The following is a 15371-nucleotide window of genomic DNA, read 5'->3' on the forward strand; positions in this document are numbered from 1 at the left end:
GGACGGGGAGGTCGAGAAAAAAAAAGGACGGCGCGATACGCGGAGCATAGGAGCGAGAAGGACGCTCGAGGGGCCGCCGAAGAAGGGAGGGAGAGAGAGACGCGGCAAGGAGGGCAGGGAGAGAGAAAGAGACGGCGAGCGGGGCGACGCACTCGTGGGTCTCCCTTGCATGGACGAGACATCCTATGGGGTCCTCGTGTGTAGGTGCGGACCGTGTACGCGTTATTATGCCGCTTGCGGCCCGCACCGGAATAGCTACGTCCCTCCACCGGGTATGTACTCCTGGACTCTGGAAAACGCAGGGTCGCAGGAGGTGGCGGCGCACCGATACCATGAAACACCGTGGAGTACGTGAAATCCCATTTTCACCTCTTTTCTAATTTTTTAGCGAATTGATCTCGATCCCAGCGAGCGTCAACGTTGCAGACTGTACGTCGGTGCACTCGAGGGTTACGAATGTCGGGGGAGACGCGCGGAATTATGGCTGGCAAATAAGTTTAATGAAGAGTAAGTCCAAGGCAACTAGGGGGTACTTTCCCTCTTTGCCGTCGTGGCCGCACGACCGTATAACGAGGGCATAGAACGCGGTTAATGAATCTTAACTTGTAGCTTCTATAATGACCTGCCGCTCTCGTTAATTAATCCTTTCGCATCGCGAACTTCGAAATTGCCGAATTTCCTTAGTCGCGTTATGTCCTAACCCGCGCCGTATTTAAATCTTAATGTGGAGTTCAAAGGAACAATTGGTCTAATTGTTAGCCGTAAAATAAGCGTCTAAGCAAGTATATTCCTGCGGCTGTGAGGCGGATTTAATGTCGAATGAAAGCGCGGTCATGCTCGCGTGCGGCGCGGGTATATCGCTGCGGTTTCTCCGCCTAAACAGGCGCACGGGCAGACCCTGATGAAGAGGTTGAAGAGGCTCGTGCGACTCTTGTTTAGATGCACTTTAGAGTCGACGACAGAGGAGAGACGGAGATGATCCAGAGTGTCCAAAGTGAGCCGCCGAGGTCTCTTCAGGATCGACTGGATCTCGGTGGACGTGCCCTCTTCGACTACCGACGTCGGCTCCGACTTCACCACTGCGATCTCCAGCGTCTCTTCGTCTTTCCGAGGTCCCGGAAAATGTACATTTCTCAACATAGAGTGAATCTCCTCCAGAATCTTGGCAAAATTCGGCACCCGCCCGTTCAGGTGCAAGTGCGGAATAATTTCCAGATAGTGGTGCAGCTTCTCCTTGAAGAGGTGCAACTTGTCCGCCTCCGATTTGGCCAGTCCGCCGCGGTCGATTTGTATCTTCGCCGCGGAGGCCAGAATCCGCAGCGTTTCCGCCTCCTCGTCGAAAGGGACTCTCTTTTCGGCGATTCGCAAGATCAGCCCTGGATAGTGATCGGGAACGACTATTATCCCCTTGTCCGATCGGAGGCTGAGGAGGTGCAACAGTGCGGTCAGCAGACTCCTGTCTGGTTTCTTGCCATATCGCCGCTTCTTCGGTCTCCTGTCTAGCTTAGACTTCTTCCACATCCACCGCACCCTTTTCTTCGGGGTTCTAGGGATCTGATAGAGCTTTTCGTAGGGACTCGTCTGGACCGAAGTATCTAAACAAGCGTGAGAGGGTGTAGCCACGATTAAGGGGATGTGAAAGTGGCGTCTGAGGGGCAGCCCTCGATAACAAATTTTAAAATGCGTATAAACAAATCTGTTAATAACTGGATCTTCCTTGTAGCCTCTACGTTCACGTTGTAAAGTTTCAAACGATTTGGAGAACCCGGTTATGAGAAATATTTTATGAACTATTGAGACCTCGGATGCCACTTTCGCACCCCTTTAAATGTTGAATAGAGAGGGAATTCGCGTTTTAACTCGTAATCTATGGCGTGGGTGTTGGGAGACCTTCTTGCTCGAGGAATCGCGGCTCCTGGGGAGACTTCGGGTTCACAGTGGCTGAAAATACCTTCGACTTTATTCTTACCACTAGCTCTTCTGCCGACAAGTTTCTCCGTAGGTTCCACCGCGAGACTTAAGCGCGGTTCTCTGGATATCCTCAAAGTTCTCGCAAACCTGACAAGACCCTTCCTCGTAGGTCGACTATCGACACCTTTTCTCTCACTTTTGACATCACGGTTCGATTCTAAGTCAGCCAGTAGTCTCTGTACATTTGATACCCCGTTATCGGGGCTATCGTCGTTGACGGTGTCCCACGTGCTTCGCCTAGACGTCAACGAGAACCTTTTCGGTAATTTTTCCGCCCATTGAAAAAAACCACTTCTCCTTCTCTCATCAACATCCGCGATATTGATCGCGTTATTTGGTATTTCTTCAGCCAGAGTAGCGTCATTAAATGTAGCCTCCTCTTCTGGCACTTCAGGGTCCTCCGAGAGTACGGACGGGTTTCTCCTGAACCGCTTCAAAGAGAGTCCTTTCGGCACTCTCCATTTATCAATAATAAATCTTCTCTTTCTAGAAACGTTATTGGAATTATTTATGTCCTGGTGGAGTGAAGAATCAGGGCCCAGGGTCGTCGTGGCTGCAGAAATTCCCTGGAGTCTGAAATTCCTTTCATCCGATACTTCCAACCCATCGGACGGCTTTGCGAGATAATTCCCACGTGGAAGATTTTCTTTAGACCTTGTCGATGAAAGTCTATTGGGGATCTTCTTTTTCGACTTCCCTTCTCCTATCTCTGCTGCGGTACCATCTGCCCTCAATTCATCATTAACTAACGAAGGACTCTCTTTCGACGTAACTTCGTTTTTGGTTACTTCGGATACCTGCGAGTGTCTGATAAGACGTGGTACCATATCACGAAGTTGGGACTGCAACTTATCAATTTCTTCGATCTGGGCAAAAACGCTATCGACACGTGGTCTGGGCATATCTCTGAATTACAAAATTTCCCAAGGAAATGTGCAGTACGCTGAAACCGATACAAACGTCGTTGAAATGAATTTTTCTTGTTTCTTGCATCCGCCCTTTAGTCATCATAACCAAGACAAACTTCTTTAATTGATTTTCGCAGTGTTCGATAAATTTAGATAACCTCCTCCTTGCGTGATCGCTGAAAATCCCTGTTGCGGTTTCTCTCTCTTGATTCCATTTTTCTCAATGAAATTAATTTTTCCTCTTCAACTACCGACTGATCAATATTGACACCCTATTCGGTTGACCCTCTCCGTCAGAAACCCTTATCGACTGAATTCACGGCATTGGCGATTCTTCGCGGTACGATCGCTTAAAAGAATAATTATAAATGCAAATTGCAACGCCCTATAGCGATACCGAAGTAACATACTCTCCTCCGTGCTCCGGCTTGGCTAGATAATTTGCCACTCGCGAAGAAGTATAACCAATCCTGCAAAACCGGAATATCGTAAGGAATAAGATCACCAAGAGAATCCGCGAGATAGAATGAATGCACGGTAGAAATGCAGAGTTGAAATACCCGATTACATTAAATATCACACCTCATCGAGTCACCATCAACGTTGAAACTGAGTTTCAACGCCCAAGCTCATGTCGCCCTCTTCAGCGTCCAATTCACACCCTACGCAAGTTCGGCGTGACATTCATTCGTTCATTTCATTCCTCGACTTTGACACTTACTCCAACTAACTTTTGATAATTGATTTACAGACCCTTAATCTGCATCAAAAAAAAGAGAGAAAAAAAAAACATGCAATAAGTGCGACTCAAGGATGCCCAGAGATGGGCGATCAAAATGGCGCTACTCCTTATACACCCAACAACCAAAATTCTGCAATTAAGACTATTAACAAAGGTCCATCAGCATTATTCGAGGAAGATAATGTCAAACGCTGCTGCCTAAGTGAGTAAGAACGGAGGGATATTTAATAAGTATATTTTTAAAGTCAACTAACGTTAAACTCGTAGGCAGGCATGGGATTACGAATGTAGAACATGTCCTCTGGTATGGGGACCCATAAACCCTCGGCAACCTGCGATTGCAGGACCGAAGAACCAGACATTACCTTAGACGACGTGGCCGTGGTAGTAGCAGGGTTGAACAGCAAGGTTTTACAGCTAAGAGACGAGATTCTCGCCCTTAAAGAACCGGCTCCTTCGAAAGTCCGGAGTCCTTTAGGGTAACGACGATACAAGGAAACGTATAACGATCGTATCAGGTCAGACCGGTCTGCTAATCCGTAAGATTACGTGAAAAAGTATAAAACAATAAGCCGGTACGAGGGCGCAGGTTCAGAGCCTCTATCCGTTAGAGAGGAACGTCCGTACACCACTTGTACCAAAGATCATTTATCCATTGTTCCTAGGACTCGTGAACCGAAAATCCCAGCAACGAGAAACGCGAGTTCTTCGCCAAGAACAAAATGGCGGCACGTTAAGGGCGATGGGGATTTTTTATCGCACCTCGAGTCATCGACATCGCCCGCTGGGCGAAACCTAACGAGGACACCTGGAAGGAAGAGAAATTCCCCGGATAAAATTATCGACGATCTGCGGTACGGGAAATATCAGAAAGAAGGAGAAATACCACCGGAAGTTCATCCTCGGATGAAAGATGGAGTTTCCGCAAGAGGAGGAGGAAGACGAAGAGGACACGAATCGCGTCGCTACCTCGATGAAGATGTACATTTTAAGAATTCCCGAAATTATGAACGCGTTCATACCTATAGAAGAAGATTAGAGGTCGAAGACAATGCTTTTAGTTCGGATGATCCCCCAATTGGCAGTGGGAACGTAAAAGAATCAAAACCAACTAAAAGCAGGTCGAGTCGATTGGGGAGAAAATTCGAAACGGAGCATCGACCCCAAGAACTCCGAAATCAATGTTTAAATACATGCTGCAACTGCAAGAAACAAGGAGAACCCGCTCGGAAGATTCGTAGAAAGAGAATTTCACGGGGAATTCAATATGACCCGATTGAATTAGGTGGCGATAAAGAGGCTAAAGGAAGCCGTCGGAATGGCTTGAATTGCTTCCAACTAAGATGCTGCATGGGAAAAAGGAAAGCAGCTGATAAAAAAATTAATAAAGGGAATTTAGGGATTGTACACAAACAGGAAGAAATTCCTCCTTCGAGAAGAATGGGTGGAGGTGGCGAGAAATGTACAAAGTCACGGAATGAACATCTGCAAGTCGATCGAGGAAAAAATCACCCGCGGGAAACTGGAGGTGGAGGTGATGTTTACAGGGTAAAGAGACGTCTCGACGCTTGTCTGGATGAATTAAATAATATCATGCGCGACGTCGCGGTCATTTTCTGGCAGCAGAAGAAGGATGTGCCAGCTTGTAAACCATATACGCAGAAAAGGCTAACCACGTAACGTTCGCAAGATTAAATGATTCTAAAAAACGAGGATCGCCTGAATTTCTTGCCCGGAGAAACGTAAGTCGTACGGTGAGCAATCGGTTTGAATAAAAAGGGTTTTTCTAGAATTATAAATGGAAGGATTATCCGGGGAGCTAGGTGGTTGTACGATAATGTATCGCCATAGTGAAGAGTGGAGGCGCCGCAATGGTCTACGTTACCGGCTTGTCGAAAAATTCGTTCCTACCGCGCGGAGCCACTAAATCGAGCCTTCTTTTCCTCCTTAGCTTTGATATCTTGAATACATGGACCAGTGACTGTGCATGTATGTGTACAAGAGAATCTTAAAGCAAACGCAAAGTTTAAGATATTGAGACGCAGGTCAAAAATTCTTAAAAAGTGTGCAGATACTTTGGGCCTTAACATGGCCGCTATAGTATGCTTCTACTCTTTTATATCGACGTAGAGTCAAGTTCTCGGTGCACTTCACTAATATGTTAATTAACGAGTTAAGCCGAATGAAGATAATGTGCAACCAGTGTAGAGACCACATGCGAATGTACTCAATGACATATGTAACAGAATAATTGACCTACTGTCATTTATTATTACATATCAATAGTATCCGCCATGCGGAATGGCTCCTTAATACAATCTTGAACTATATCGTACGATGGGCATGATTTTGAAACGATGTAAAAAATCGTGTCCCTTCGATCATACTTCTCGCAGTAAAATTAATTTTGTTCAAACCTCGACATAACCTCGGCTAAATAATCTGAGAAAATAAACTGTAACACGGAGTGGTCGATACACTTGCAAAGAATTGTTCTCCTAGAATCAAAATTACAATGTTATAAGCATATCTAGTAATTATTTATTTTCACTTAACTTCGGTCAAAAATGAAAATGCATATAATTTCGTTTAACGTTAGTTGCTTTAGAATATAAATATTGACATTTTTGTACCATCTTAGATATTTTATACACAAGGGGGTACATACCACTCTTTTCGCTTTACATACATATCAAATACTGATGATTACGTCAGAAGTTATGGAATAAGACATCCTTAATCCCAGGTAAAAGCACCAAAGTGCCGATTATAAGAACAATTAGAACGTATCGTAAACAGACCGTGACAGTCGATTCTAAGAGAAACAATCTTTTGGAAACATGTGAAAACAAAAGATACGGGTAACCAATTCTCGTATTAACACCGGAACTCGACGGATAGTGCGGCACAAGTTCGACAAGTTAATAAAAACATTGAAACGTACAACGAGGAAAAAGAAGAACGCGGCATACAAGGTTCCAGGGTGATTAGCGAAGAGTATTTCGGTCAAAGGACTGTTATTATCTCTAACCGACTAAACAAGCACGTCAACATCCTTTCCTATGTTCAATTAAATCAATATCCTTAGAATACAAAGAAACAGGATGATCGTGACAATCGTTAACCCCAAATGCAATCAAATATGTATGGGTACGTGTACCAAAAGCTCTTGGCGGCTCGAGAAAACGGCAGAGCACATTTCACAAGTGTACTCGACCGCATCTGGTATTATAGTCTCCGGTACGTCGTTAACATTTACAAGAACGTGATGAGTGGACACTATCTTCTCCGGTAACGTTTCGAACATCTTCACATTGAGCTTAACGTCCCTGTTGGTATCTACCTCACAGTGACGGATCCTCTCGAGGTCGGGCAATATCGTCTCCTCCTCGACGGTCTCGATATTGGCCTCGTACGCGACTTCCAGGTTGCTGCCATCGATGGCAGGATCGATGAGGTGAGAGGTCAGGTTCAATTCCGGCTCGTTAGGGACCGCCGTCTCGCTTTCCTGGACCTCGTCCCGGGGTTCCTGTTTGATGCGCGTCTGCCTCTGCTTCCTGACTTTCCTCAAGATCATGGACTTCTTCCTGTGAGGAAGCTCGGTCTTCCGCTCGGCGACGATTCCGCGAATGCTACCATTATTGTTGCTGTGGTTATTGCTCGTGCCCTTGTGGACGCCGGGCTCGATCTTGATGTTCGCCAAGAACTGCATCGACACCTTATCTACTTCTTCCTTTGTCTTGCTAGGGAATGTTGCGGGTATGGGTTGCAGCTTGCCCTCCACGTGGTAGCTGACGTTCTTCGTCCGAGGCCTGTTCCTCTCGCCGCCAGGAAAGATGCCGAGCTTGTGTTCCCCCGGAAGGACCTTGGGTGTCCTCGTGACCATCGTCTTGGTCTTTTGCCCCTTCTTCACGCCGTCGCTACCCACGTCCACCGGTACCCTAGTCTTTTGCGTGTGAATCATCTTCGGCCTGCCGGGCTGATAAGCCGCCGGGGTTTCGTGTCTCTTGTCCTCCCGCTTTATCCGCTTTTTCGTGAACTTGGATTTATTGGGATTGATCTTGGTGTTGCTCACAAGGGAGTTGAGGTTCTGCAAAGAACTCTCGAAGCTCTTTAGCACGCTCTGGTAACTCTCCTCGACGTTCGACCTGTGCTTGTTCTTCTTTCCTACCTTTCGTTTCACGCTATCGTCGGAGTCCGACAGTGCGTTCAGCGTGTCGTAATTCTCGTTTATGCGCGTCATTAAGTTACTCTCGTGCGGCTTCAGCTTGCGCCTCCTCTTGTACTTCCTCGGTCCTGTTTGCGGTTGCCTTCGCATGGCGGTATTATCGTCGCAGTGTTGCACTATGTGAGCGACGATCTCCTCGGACGTCGAGTACGCGTCGCCGCATACTTTGCATAAATACGGCATCGTACTTCCATGACATTTTGGATCTGGTCCCGAGTGATGAGCTCTGACGTGTTCCCGCAAAACCACCTAAATGGGAACGTTCGAATTAAAAGAATAAAAGAAGACTATGTATACCAAAACAGTTGATTTTCTGTTATCGTTGGTCGTCATCTTACCCGTTGATTAAAAGCACGTGGACATATGGCGCAACCGTAGGGCTTTTCTCCCGTGTGTATGCGCTCGTGTTTCCGGAGCGTTCCTCCGTCAGCGAACGCCTTCCAACAAAATCGACAACCGTACGGTCGCTCACCCGTGTGAATGCGGATATGGATCTGTTGGGAGCTACGGCTGCCGAAGGTTTTGCCACATTCTCGACATGGAAAGGATCGGCCACCAAGATCCTTATTGTGCGAATGTCGATGGCTGACGAGGGCCCTTCCATCAGGAAACTCTTCGCCGCACTCATCGCATGCCACCATTTTGTTACGATGCGATACCATGTGTCTGAATAAAATAATTACACTCAATTTAAGATGTGCCGGAGAGACCAGCTTATGGGATAAGTTAAAACATTGCTTATCAGGTGTCGAAGTGTAACATAAAAGTTATTGCGTAGAAATAGAATTCAATACGAGCTAATATCCACCTTCGCAATCTGGCCTTACTGTGGAATCGTTTGCCACACTTTGTACAACTGAAAGTTTTATCGGCACTATGAATCCATGAATGTTTCAACAAGCTTCGTTTATCTTTGCACGTCTTTCCACATAGTGTACAAGTATTTGGTGGTGCGTCTTCTGCATGATTCTGCTGTACATGCTCCGCCACTTCTGCATCGTCTCGACACCTTTCACCGCACAAAAGGCAGCGTCGACTAGGGGATCTATTTAAAATCGGTCATTGCTCTTGTTACTTCCAGAGACATTGATTCGGTTGAAACGCTTAAACAAGTTACACTCCAACATGTTCCTGCGAGGTTGCAAAAATACATACACTAACCTGGCATGTAATTCGGCGTGAGCTAGTAATGCTAAAGCCTCTTCAAACCACTCTCCACAATCATTGCACACGTGATGTTGACTGGATCCTTCTAACATATCGAGTTCCTGTTTGACATGTATCCTATAAAATAACATAATCTCTTTAAACGATGACTATCGCGATCGAGTGTAAACTATTTTTAAATTCAACACGTTATGCATGAGTAAATAAAATCAATAACGTACTTGCGATGACGCTTAAGAAGGTCTAAACGATGAAAAGGAACGCTGCACGTATCGCAGTAGAATTCGCCGAATCTCTCGTCTCCTGTATAGGTGGCATCGTTATCGTACTCCTCTGTATCTGACGGAGCGGTACCCCCATGCTTAACTTTAACGTGTTCCCGCAGTGTATTTACATCCCAAAACATGTCACCACAAGAAGTGCACTCAAATGGACTGTCACCACCATGAATACGAGCATGAGACGCTAAAGCTTTCTCCCGAGCAAATCCAACTCCGCAATGTTGGCAGACATAAGGTTTGGTAGGATCTGTAATTGGCCATCGAGGAGACGGTGTTTCACTGGCTAACAATGGTGTCTGTTCGGTCCATCGAGAACCTGTCGTATAATTACGACCACGTACAGAACTCCTGCTAGTCATCTCTTCTAGAAGCCGCATATCTTCATTGATGTAGTCGTACGATTTATTACCATATTTGTTAACGTCGGCCTTTACATCTTCATTGTGCCTCTTGGCAACAATACTGTTTTTTCGCTTTCTTGGTGCACTGCATTGCACTTTTTTGCGTCTACCTTTGGCAGAGTCTTCTTCATCAGGCAGAAGTGAATCGTCATCGTTTGTTTCATCTTCGAGTCCGTCACGAGAAGGTGCATATGCATGAATCTTCAAATGATTCATTAAATCACATTTTCTAACGTAACGAGCACCACAAAGATTACAGCCATGCGGTCGATCCGTTTGATGAGCCACCATGTGATTCATTAAATTAGCTTTCTTTCTAAACCTTCGGCTACAAAAGTCACATGGGTACGGACGTGTATTAGTGTATGAATCTTGATCAATGGGCAGAGGTATCTCCATGTCATCGTATTCAAGTAAGTTGTCGTGTGATACTTTTGTCTCCGGTATTTCCACCCTTGAAAAGAAATTACATTATAATTAAGCGTATTAAACCTCACATCCATGATGTACTAATAATTTTGTGAAAGTGATGTGTGACAGCATAACTTTATGCAAAGTCCAATTTAAAGCATTTACCCATCGTCAGGAGCAGATTTGTCCCAACTGTCAGCAATCACTTCTTCGGTAACCTGTATATTAAGGTAATCGTGACCTTGATCTTGAGGTACTATATAAATAGATTCCATATCATTGGCTTGAGGTATCATTAAGACCTCGGTATGAATAGTAGGAGCAGGTTCTGGAAGCGACCGAACTGCCTCTTCGACGCCAACTTCCTCGCATGCTCCTATCACTTCTTCCTCAGGGGTGGTCAATTCGGCTTCCAACCCACATATAACCTCCTCGTGAATAACATTCCCAACTTCCTCAACCCACTGTAATGCCAAATCTCCAGCCATGTCCATGTTAAAGCAGAGATACTTTTATTTTATCACTAAAAAACAATTACACAGAAATATTAAATATTAAGAAATAAAAAAACAATCTTACGATATACCTAATATCTCGATAAACATATTTGAACGGACACGAGTAATTGTACAATGAAATGTCAACCACGGTTACAAAACAATAATTGTTATGCTCACAAATAGCCAGAATATTAAAGCAGCAAACACTTGAACAAAATAATATGCATATTGTTTTCTGATTCTTAGCCAGTTTGGTAATGATTATGATGACCGATCATTTTGCACTACTGAAAGTAGCAAATTAACAAACCAAGCGAGTCCTGATGGGCCGCGACAAATTGTCTCGCACTTGGACACCGAATCAATCCGTTCCATACAATTCTCGATTGGAAAGAATACAAGATATTGACATCTGAGGTTACGACGATTTAGGTTATGCGCTTAGAGGTTATAGCGATAACCAGCGGCCCAGATTTCAAGGGAAAACCAAAGTTTAGGAGAAGGAAACGGCGGCCGACGAAGAATCGCAACGGAAAAACAAAAGCTAATAATTTCCGATGCGACGAAGGCTATGCCAATAGCTTCGCATCGAGCAATTTTCACGTCGTATTTCACTCTGCTTCGAGATGAAACGGCATCCCCCGTGCAGAAGGCACCGCGAAATTATCGAAATGAAACGCGAGTAATCGTAACCGCTGTTTACTTACTGTTATATATTAACAATTCAGCTATCGACCTAACCAAAAATATTAAACCGAGGTCCAGAACAGCGTCGACCTTCGTTTGTTTTCAATTTGGAGGGGATCACTTTAGAAATAAGCTTAACAAAATGGCTACCCAACGAGCACTGCATGGCAGACGGAATTACTTAACGAGACGGCTGCCCAATCGAGAGTCCAACACAGTCGAGGCACGGGAGAAACAGGGAAGCTGCCATCACTACCTAAGTTTTAGTATCTTCGTTGCACTTACTTGGAACACAAGTGGGAGAGAAGCGACCTGGTCTCCTGCTTCATAGGAAGGGACAATGCATTGGGCAATACGGTACCGAACAGAAGCTTCATGAGAGCGAAAATTGGAGTGAAGATGAGAACCGAATGCGGTAAAATGGGCACTGCCTGTGCTCGGTGTGTATATACGTAACCAACGTGTGGCGCTGAACTCGGAAACCTATGCGACTGTGGCGCCACTCGCGATTAAACTCTACCCTACCAGCGAGGCGGTCGCTTCATCGCAGAAGTACAAACTGTACTCAATTAAAGTTCCTGCCGCAACACGTTGGCGTTAGTATTACATTTTGGAGCGCAAAACTTTACACCAAATAGTCGCGTGCAGTCTTTCAACTTGTTATTATATTCTCGTCGACAATTCGAAATTATTCGAAGCGTTTACGGTTTTCCAATCGTGACCGGTTTTTGTTTTAATTCCATGCACAATAATGTTAATGTCTGCTGCGTTCTTAACGAATAAAATAAATCGTCTGAAACATTTTCGTTGAAAACATCGAATAGATTGAGATCTAATACTGGCGGTATGTGTTTCTGCACATTTCACGTTTGTCAAGTCTTTGTTAACAAATCTGTGGCGACACTTTTAAGTTTACGTTGCTTTTATTTATTCTAGTAATGGACCTCTTGGAGACACAGGTTTTTGACCGGAATGATTTCCCCATGACACAAGAAATACCCCCCATGACACAAGAAATACCCCCCATGACACAAGAAGTACCCCCCATGACACAGGAAATATACAAACCTTCGCAGAAGAGCAAATCTATGCGGGTAATCTAATTTAAATTGACCATTGAAGGGAAAATAATCTATTTGTCTAGGTCTTGTTGCTCGGTCATTTTGTTGCTGTTGTTTGTTGTGTATTAACTAACTCGGTGCAATAATGTATGGATAAAATGATGATGTTAATAAATCCTTTTAAATATATTTTAGGTCGGAACTCTTCGAATCGGAGATGTCAACCATCCAATATTCACAGGCACTACAAAAATTGGACGAATACTTTCTTGCAACATAGTAATCGCTGATAATGTAAGTGTAAACAATTCAAAGATAAACTACACATATTGGAGATACATGGAAAAATTCGATAACATTACTGGGGTTCTTTTTATATGGCTTTCAGTAGTTTGTTATGTCCTCTAATGTGTTATAATTCATCCTTTGCACTTTTCGATTTTTCTAATTTGTTTTCATTAAAATCAATGCTGGACCAGAATGATTTTTCTCCTAAATTCTGATTACTTTCCATTTTAAATTTTCCTGGTCCGGCAATGTGAAGGTATTGGAGAATTGTTTGAGAAGGATCCAATTCTGGCCACTCAACGCCCAAAGTGGGAACTCTGTAATTTTAAATAATTATTCGCATCTTATGATGATATCTTTCATTTTGCATAATATAATTTCACGATTACTTTTTTGTTGCAAACGAGACCCAAAAATCAATTAAGCTCTCTTGAATGTCACGATCCTCGGGTGTAGTCGTTGGATCGACAAATGGATTATCCAGAACATAGTAGGCATCATCGGCATGGCTTACTCCTGTTGGAAATATTTTGCAGTAATTGTGTAATACCTTTAAATTCTTAATCCAATAAAAAAGCAAACTAACCAAAGTTCTCTTTGGTGTGGCTCATTGCTTCGCTTAAACTATGAGCTCCACGGTATGTGTAGTAATAAAACCACACAGGACTTTGATTCGCCTCTGCCTGCTTCCTCGCGGCTTCTTCGGCAGATGTGACAAATAGTCTATCGCCAACCATTTGTATTAGCTGTTTGACGGTTAGTCTGTCGATAGGTTTTGAACCAAAGTAATGCTTCTTGATAGCCCTAGCAGTTTCGACATGTTTCGACCGGGGTACAGTATAGTTGAAATCTAACAAGTGTGGAGCTATCGTCTCCCAATTGTCTTCAAGTTCTTTCAAGAGTCTCCTATCAGCTGCAAACTCTGTAGGGTAATTCAAATAGAGGTTGTTAACGAGTAAATGTATTTTTACTCTAGGCATAGACATTGTCTGTCATTTTACCGGCAACAGGGTAAAGTCCTTCTTCACTGACTACACCTGTAACCCAAGGAACATCTTGTACGCTACCGCTGCTAACTATTTCCACAGGACTTCTATCTATGAAAGGAGCATCTCCGACTTTCTCCACAACTGGGCCAAAAGGTGTGAATGGATTATACAACCAAGGCTGCGAACGAATTTCCTTTGTAAATTACAGATTCTCAAAATTCCCTGGAATAAGTATTACTGACCATAAATTCCTTCTCCGCTTCTACGATGCTCTGAGCAGGACGATATCTTAAACAGCGAACCATTTCTTTTGTGGTACTCGTTGGGCATCCCATCAAAGCTCCCAATTTCTTTGCCTTTTCTGCAGAGTTCTCGGTCTGAGCCCAACAAGTGAACGATGTTCCACTGAAGGATATACCTCCTAAAAAGTAATTTAATATTTTTTATTGAAAGGGGCATCGATATTAACTAACCTATTAAATTATGTATTCTAAGCTGCACGGAAGAAGTTACCTTGGAAGAGGCCGGCACTGAGAGGGGATAAATAGTGATAGTGTACACTGACACCACCCGCACTGAGTCCTGTCAAAGTCACTCTTTTGGGATCCCCACCGAACCATTCGATGTTCTCTGAAACCCATCTCAGAGCCATGCTCTGATCCTTGAGACCGTTGTTGCCGGGTATCACTTCGTCCTCGGTGCTCAGAAAACCTTCGGAAATGATTTAAATATACCTCATTCGTCTTGAGTATACCTTTGAACATATCTTCGCGTATACCTACCAAAAGGACCCAGTCGATAATTGATCGTAACGAGAATAACGTCCCGGTCCAATAAGTACTTCGCTCCAGTGTAATGATCACATCCATACTGGAACGCCCCTCCATGGATCCAAATAATCACCGGTAGAAGTTGCTCGTAGTCATCTTTTACAGGCGCGTAAACGTTCAAGTATAAACAATCCTCTGCTCCGAAGACTCTTCGATTTTCGGAGTCGGGAAAGTGGGAGTATTGCAGACACATGGAGCCAAACTTCGTGGCCAGAAGTTCACCAGGCCAAGCAGGGATCCGTTGCGGGGGCTGAAATGAAACGATGTGCATCGTCAGTTAAAAAAACGTAAGGAGTCTCCAGAGGGTAAGCAGGACCTCGGAGATCCTTGAGTCCCCTATTAGGAATTTTCTGATCTTTTAATATCTGTATCCATGATGCTGATCCGTACGTTCTCTCATACCTTGAACCTTAATTTCCCAACAGGTGGCAAAGCGTAGGGGATTCCCTCGAAGGCTCTATACAGTCTGCCGTGCTGGGACACCTTGTGGTACCCTTTGATCCTTCCCAAGGGGGTCCTGACTCTCGGAGCATCCTCTTCTTCGGAGCAAACCAGCTCCCCGAGGATCAGGGCGAGCAAGATCACCGGCAGCTTCATCCTTTCGTCTCGAGATCGCGATCGCACCACTTCTACCGAGCCACTGGCTGCAGCTCGTTACGCGTCCGTCCTATTCGTTCTCTAATCATCGTTCCTCCTCTTTCCTCATTGTATACTCGTACAATGATAAACATAAATGCCTTCCCCTGTTTCCCTGGCGACATCGTAGCCAGAAGGGAGGCACTCATGTCCGTCGGTGTACTCCACTTCTCCCGACGAGAGATCTCGCGATGAACCCACAAAGATAATGGACCCAGAAATAAGTCAGACGGCTTAAGATCTATCTCGGTTTTTACCTCCGCTATCAGGC

The 15371-nt window shown here is 44.6% G+C and overlaps 3 protein-coding genes across 8 annotated transcripts; 1 reads left to right on the plus strand and 2 right to left on the minus strand.

Annotated features, from left to right (window-relative positions):
* Positions 1-5861: 5861 nt before the first annotated feature.
* On the minus strand, positions 5862-11672 carry LOC105696836 (zinc finger protein 62 homolog). 6 transcript variants are annotated; one of them, XM_012419605.2, is made up of 7 exons: positions 11582-11672; positions 10275-10632; positions 9238-10152; positions 9005-9133; positions 8658-8894; positions 8188-8515; positions 5862-8098 (listed from the first exon to the last, which is right to left on the minus strand). In XM_012419605.2, exons 2-7 carry the CDS (start codon positions 10601-10603, stop codon positions 6758-6760), a joined length of 3279 nt encoding a protein of 1092 aa, XP_012275028.1. In that variant the 5' UTR covers positions 10604-10632; positions 11582-11672; the 3' UTR covers positions 5862-6757. The 6 variants fall into 6 exon arrangements, with proteins under 6 accessions (XP_012275028.1, XP_012275030.1, XP_012275026.1 ...); XM_012419607.2 differs by lacking the exon at positions 11582-11672 and adding an exon at positions 11317-11502 and having other exon boundaries at positions 9011-9133; XM_012419603.2 differs by lacking the exon at positions 11582-11672 and adding an exon at positions 11317-11502.
* A 122-nt stretch (positions 11673-11794) lies between these two features.
* LOC105696842 lies at positions 11795-12765 on the plus strand. Its single transcript, XM_012419614.2, has 3 exons — positions 11795-12140; positions 12233-12390; positions 12553-12765. The coding sequence occupies exons 2-3, from the start codon at positions 12235-12237 to the stop codon at positions 12763-12765; spliced, it is 369 nt and encodes a 122-aa protein (XP_012275037.1). The 5' UTR covers positions 11795-12140; positions 12233-12234.
* Positions 12520-15061, minus strand: LOC105696841 (venom carboxylesterase-6). Its single transcript, XM_012419613.1, has 8 exons — positions 14867-15061; positions 14417-14714; positions 14148-14345; positions 13877-14055; positions 13647-13812; positions 13232-13567; positions 13035-13161; positions 12520-12962 (listed from the first exon to the last, which is right to left on the minus strand). The coding sequence occupies exons 1-8, from the start codon at positions 15059-15061 to the stop codon at positions 12770-12772; spliced, it is 1692 nt and encodes a 563-aa protein (XP_012275036.1). The 3' UTR covers positions 12520-12769.
* Between the last annotated feature and the right edge of the window lie 310 nt (positions 15062-15371).

The sequence above is a fragment of the Orussus abietinus genome, unplaced genomic scaffold (genome assembly GCF_000612105.2).
Source record: "Orussus abietinus isolate OABI.00-Male unplaced genomic scaffold, Oabi_2.0 scaffold16, whole genome shotgun sequence".
In the NCBI taxonomy this organism is placed as follows: domain Eukaryota; kingdom Metazoa; phylum Arthropoda; class Insecta; order Hymenoptera; family Orussidae; genus Orussus; species Orussus abietinus.